General features: G+C 39.4%; 1 protein-coding gene across 1 annotated transcript; it reads left to right on the top strand.

The window, feature by feature from the left end:
• The first annotated feature begins 707 nt into the window (after window positions 1-707).
• LOC138941205 (uncharacterized aarF domain-containing protein kinase 2-like) lies at window positions 708-5,896 on the top strand. Its single transcript, XM_070310634.1, has 10 exons — window positions 708-1,322; window positions 1,527-1,759; window positions 1,909-1,975; window positions 2,460-2,568; window positions 2,869-2,986; window positions 3,299-3,520; window positions 3,811-4,041; window positions 4,380-4,496; window positions 5,466-5,659; window positions 5,822-5,896. The coding sequence occupies exons 1-10, from the start codon at window positions 917-919 to the stop codon at window positions 5,859-5,861; spliced, it is 1,737 nt and encodes a 578-aa protein (XP_070166735.1). The 5' UTR covers window positions 708-916; the 3' UTR covers window positions 5,862-5,896.
• The last annotated feature ends 68 nt before the right edge of the window (window positions 5,897-5,964 follow it).

Here is a 5,964-nt window from a genome sequence, read left to right as displayed (position 1 = left end):
ATTAAGAAGGATGCATTCCGCTCGATTTTACGAATGCTTCGAAATCTTTGGTCGTACAGTTAAATGATTTGAAGCGTCCCATTTGCCCACGTGTCAAATGGCCACTCGAATCGAGATCGGTGCCTAGGGTAATCTGCTTGACCAATCAGAACAAAAGGAACAAAGATTTCTCTGTCCTGATTGGTTAATCAAATGTTACCGTATCCCACGGTTAGTTTCTCTCTTAGGATATATCCAGACAAACTTGCATACGATTAATTAATTTCCTTATCTATTGTTTATGTGCTACGCAAATTTGTTTGATTATCCTTTTATATCGTCGTTTTACAAAATGATAAAGTTTTCTATACCGATAAAACTGATTTAATATCTATTTTTGATGATCGATTATCGATTTAAATTTTTGTAACGATCGATCTTAAATTTGTCATAAATATTACGGATCTGAGTATCGCTAAATACGATTTTCTGCGCAAGGCGGTGAGTGAGTGTCGCCAACTTAAAGCCCGTATCAGAGTGCGCATTAAAAATTAAAGATTGGAATTTGACTAATCAGAACAAAAGGGACTAAAATTTCGTCGTCCCGATTGGTCAATCTTGAATCTCAATCTTCAATGCGTAGCGTGATACGGGCTTTAAGCGCAGCGCGGCAATCTTGAGAAAGAGGTGGGAGGTGGGAGGAGACGAAACGCATCACGTGACTCACGTGGCGCACTTCGCGTCGCGGGAAGCTTCACTTTCGTCCGCGAAATGTCCTTCGCGCGATCGAACTAAAAATTATTCCGGGATATTATCCAGCTCCGCGACATGGACGCGGATAGATTCGGGGAGAAGATCGCGAACGTCCGCGAAGAAGCGAGGCCGTCGCGCTCGGAGTAACGACCTCGTGCGTACGATATGTTTGCGAGTCGCGCCGATGTCACCGCGTTCGAATTTCGCGAGATTCCTCGCGTCGTTGCGACGATATCGCGCGGATGCCGTGCGGGAAAAATGGGAGTATCATCGGCGATGCTTTCGTACGGCGTTAATGCGTCCCCGAAACGGCCATCTCGACGACGCCAACGATCGTAACTTTGCCTCCGCGACCACCACGCTCTCCCGCAATCCGCGCATTAAGATTCGCGAGCCGCAAACGATCGGGTCTGCCGACGAAGGAGACGACGGGGAGCGGAAGAGCGGAGGCTTCCTGGAGGAAGCGCGAGAGATGGTTTTAATATTGGCGAGAATCGTGATCGTAAGCTCGATCGTCGCCGCCATAATCGCCGCGTATCTGATAACGCGTTTGACGCACACGAATTCGTTTCCCACCGCTCTGCGAACAGGTAAGCAAGAGATCGTGTTTATGAAACATTGTCCACATCAGCTGAGTCATTATTGCAAAAAGATTGAGACGAACGAAAAAATAATTTGAAAAATATTTCAAGTTACGAACATGACGTTAGTACATCTGTCAAAATTTACGATTAAATTTAATCATTTAATATGTGGAAGTAAGAGGCTGTATTTACATGTCTATATTTTTTTAGGTATAGAATTTCTCGGACCAATTTTCGTCAAGTTCGGCCAATGGATATCGACGCGGAGAGACATCTTCTCGCGGGATATCTGCGACACGCTCTCGAGACTGCAGCGAGACGCGACGCCGCATTCTTGGCTGTACACGGAACGCCTGCTCGAAGCCACGTACGGCTCTTCCTGGCGGGACTTGTTTGCAAAGTTCGATGACGAAGGATTGATCGGCTCGGGATGCTGCGCACAGGTATGCGAATGAAACTTTATAGCATAAATTAGATAGCGGCTATCAATGAATCGGATATATAATTCTATACGATTAATATTCGGGATACCCGAATGTGTTGTTTTTTTGAACGAGAATTTTGATTACGCATCGATAAAATCAATTTACAGGTGTACAAAGCGTGGATCGACTTGAATGCGGTGGCACGAAAGTCTCGGATGTCGCGTTCCGTGGAAAGTAAGCGAGAGAGTATTTTCTTTTCTTGCGTACGTGTAATGTGATAGAAATCGCGCGAGCCACTTTGCGAAAGGACGCCTTTACTATCATTCACTTTGCGATGAAATGTTCAGATCTATCTAGGAATGGATTTGTATAATTCCATAATATATATATATATATAAAGAAACAGAAAATATATAAAATGTTGTAAAATCTATTAGTAACTCCAAAGTATTTGCTAAATTCTTCACAGAATAATGGAGAGATTTTGAATAGCTCTTCACGATTAATAAATTTCGTTTTCTTTTTTAAAATTTAGAATAAAAAATTACAGGAGATTGTTATTCTCTTTCTTGTGTTAAAACAAATTTTTTTTTTTGTTGAACTGTGCAATTAAAAAAAGGCATTGCTTTTTTGCTATCTCCGATATTAATGCTTTTACTTGATACAAAAATTTCGACGGTCAACTCATCAACTATAAATGAAATACCGATAATTTCAGATAAAGCTTTCGACGAAAGCGATGAGTTCGCATCTACCAGTACACGTGCCAGGAAATTGCAAGCCGTAGCAGTAAAAGTATTGCATCCCGGAATCAAAAGCCAACTCAAGTACCCTCTTTGAGATATCGTATAGATAACTTATAATAGTCTTTTTTGACAAAACGTATAATCGCCCCGTTGATAAAAGTTCGTACGGTGGACTATGAATGTTTATACTTCTATTATGATTACATTGGGCGTTTTATTATGCATTTAGCATGATTAGTGAATCCTGGTGCACCTGGATATTTTTTTTATCGAGAACAAATTGGCATATGAAATTGAACCGAAGAATCTTTTGCAAAACGTTGTCGCAACTCGTTATTATTTATTACAAGACATCCCGTATATATTTCCTATTTGCTTCAGAAGAGACATCGCGATAATGCGCGGCCTTTCCAAGTGCGCCATGTACTTCGTACCGGAACTGCATTGGCTCAGTCTCACGGATTGCATCGACGAATTCGCGCGTATAATGGAAGACCAAGTAACTTTGCAACATGAATATTTTGCACATCTTTCGCGTAATCTGAAGAATATCTCGTTATAACGAACTCTGTCTCGGGATTCGAATTTCTCTTCGAGGATTGAGAGCCGGTGTAATTCCGACGAGTTCGTGAGATGCGATCGATAAGAAACAATCGTTTTTATCCGTGAAATCATGCGAAAAGAAATTTAAACTGGTAACTCGTTGAAATTATTCCGGATTATACCTCCGAAGAGAATAATCGAAGTTAAAAATAAGCGAGAATGTAGCGCGCTTATGTTTCATTAAATCGTATCAATTGCGTTTGCGAAGGTCGACATGCGACTGGAGGCTGCCAATCTCGTGAGATTTTCAGCGAATTTCTCGAGACGGAACGATATCGTGTTTCCGTATCCTTACATGCACTTGACCCGTCGTAGGATACTCGTGGAGAGTTTCCACGAGGGCACACCGATATCCGATTACCTCGAACATGACGACGCTGCTTTGCAAAGGAAACTTGCCAGAATAGGAATCGCGACGATCTTTAAAATGGTTCATATACATAACTCAATAGTGTGAACAATTTTATTATTATTACAAAAGTTGACTCTCCTTCTCTGAAACATTTTAAGTTTTATCATCTCGAATCTAATAGAATCAAGCATCGATTTTTGGATCACGATGTAAAGTTTAAGATCGGGATATAAATTCTATACGAACATTTTTTCGACAGTATTTTTTCGAGAGAAAATTGGTAGCGCATTGTTAGATTTTTTTTTTTTTTTTCCTTTGCCAATTGAGAATGCAATGTACGAGAGAGAAAACATCCTATTTGATCGTAGATATTTAACGACAACTTCATCCACTGTGACCTGCACCCGGGGAACATTCTAGTCGAAAAAGCAGTCGTGCCGAAGGCGGGCCTGTTTAACACCTTTCGACGGGTCATTAACCCCGATTACGTAGTAGACGGCCCACGCTTGATCATACTGGACTGTGGCTTAGTAGTATCGCTGAATGATCGCTGTCGACAAAATCTCCGAGACGTTTTTTACTCGGTGCTAATGGGAAACGTAAGACCGAAAGATAACTCACTTTTTATTAACACGCACTTCTTACCCTCTTGAGGTTTCTCGTTAGTCGGTTTTAATGGGAAACGTAAGCTGAGATGGAAATATTTTTTGTATCATTATTTTTCCTTGTATTTTTTTACGTGCACTTTTCCTCTCTCTCTCTTTACAATATATGTATACTTTTGTAATATCATAATTTTTATCTTTTGACAAACATGGCTCTGTATCGATTTCTTATCTTTTTATAATTTATTTTATACAAAACATTACACTATTGCTTTCCGCCGCGCACATCCTTCTCAATCGAACAATTAAAGTTTCACGCATAAAATACATAGGGCGAAATGGCAGCGCAGTATATCCTGGAGCACAGTTCGTACATGACCCCTGACCCAGATGGCTTCAGACGCTCGATGAGAAACATTGTGAAATTTCATCTTCGAAATCCATTTAACGTTAGTAACCCCTCTTTTGTATTTTCCGAATTGAAATTTTATTCCTATTTTCAATCTCAGATTTATGAATTCTAGAGGATTTTGATAAGTTTAATTTATATAGAGCTTTCTATTTTGTATGTTAAATAAGCATATACAGTAAATGAACAGTTTCTTACTTAGAGATCCAAAAGAAGAGCTTTCAAAGCAAAATTATAGATTAAATAATTTAAAAAGAAAGCGATTTAACTGCTTAAAATATCATAGATGTTGGATTAAAAATTGAGTTGAGAAATGGAAAGAAAATGGGAGAAAAATTTCGAATCGGTTCACAGAAAAATTTATGACTTGATCGTTAATTATCCGAAATGATTATTAATTTTCCTAAATTTATTATATTATTATATTTATTAATATAATTATTATTATCTCTCTCCTTTGCATCAATTTCCATTGTTTCTCGGAATCGATCTTCCGTTTTTGTTAATTTTTTTTCCACTTTTTTTTTTTACATAGACTACGCTTGCAGACATTGTAGAAAGTATCGGTGCCGTTTCGGTTTCACGACGAATCATCGTAACGACGAGGCAAAAGAATGCGATCGTGATTATATAGCGGGAGCATCGGTACGCGATCTCATGCGGATTCAATCAGAACCGATCGACCTCCGAGAAACACACGTGGAGAAAGAAAAGAAGACGAAGGCGCGTAGTCGCGCTATGCAATTACGAGGCGTATCGCGTATTAACACGCGTGAGAGTAGACTAACCAGTTTTTGATACCGGTATCATCATAACGCCGATAATGGATAATTACGATCATTGAAATTCTAAAGATAGCGTTTCTATCGGAAAGAGAAAAATCTCGTCGGAAGATGATGGACGTTTGATCCGCTTAATTACCATTCGGGAAAAATCAAATTCGCTCTATTGCGTGTGTTTAAAGTAATAATTGCTATACGCAGTACGGCCGTTTCAAATATTCTCGCAGGTAAACGTGAGTACCGTTGTGTCGGAATTATTCTCCGCAATGGTCCGTCATCGAGTCAAGCAGGACGGATCCTTTAGCGGCGTGATTCTCAGCATGCTGGTAATCGAGGGTCTCGGTCGATGCCTGGATCCGAACATCGATATTTTTGCGGAAATTCTGCCCTTCATTCTCAGTAGCATCTATAACGATTCTAAGTAAAATCTTTTTTTAAACGATTTTAAGTAAAAGAAAAAAAAATCAGCATTTATATTAATTTCGAAAGATCTTGCATATAATGTAATATTATCATAAAATATTTGTTGCACATTGTATGTTTGTGTTATTATAATCGAGCGAGTAAAAATACAATTCTGCAGATTTTGGAAGGATTCTCGGACGAATTTCACACAAGTCTAATAACGCCACGTGTATGAAATGATTCTCGAGGAGAGACGGAAAGGAAGAGGATTCCTGTCCAATTTTTTTTTTAACGATCCATCGTACCGCATTATCACCTCCG

This window comes from Polyergus mexicanus, unplaced genomic scaffold (genome assembly GCF_030449975.1).
Source record: "Polyergus mexicanus isolate NDT 795.1 unplaced genomic scaffold, iyPolMexi1.0 SCAF_18, whole genome shotgun sequence".
In the NCBI taxonomy this organism is placed as follows: Eukaryota; Metazoa; Arthropoda; class Insecta; order Hymenoptera; family Formicidae; genus Polyergus; species Polyergus mexicanus.
The sequence above is the reverse complement of the archived record's forward strand: the minus strand, read 5'-3'. Positions and strand labels throughout refer to the sequence as shown.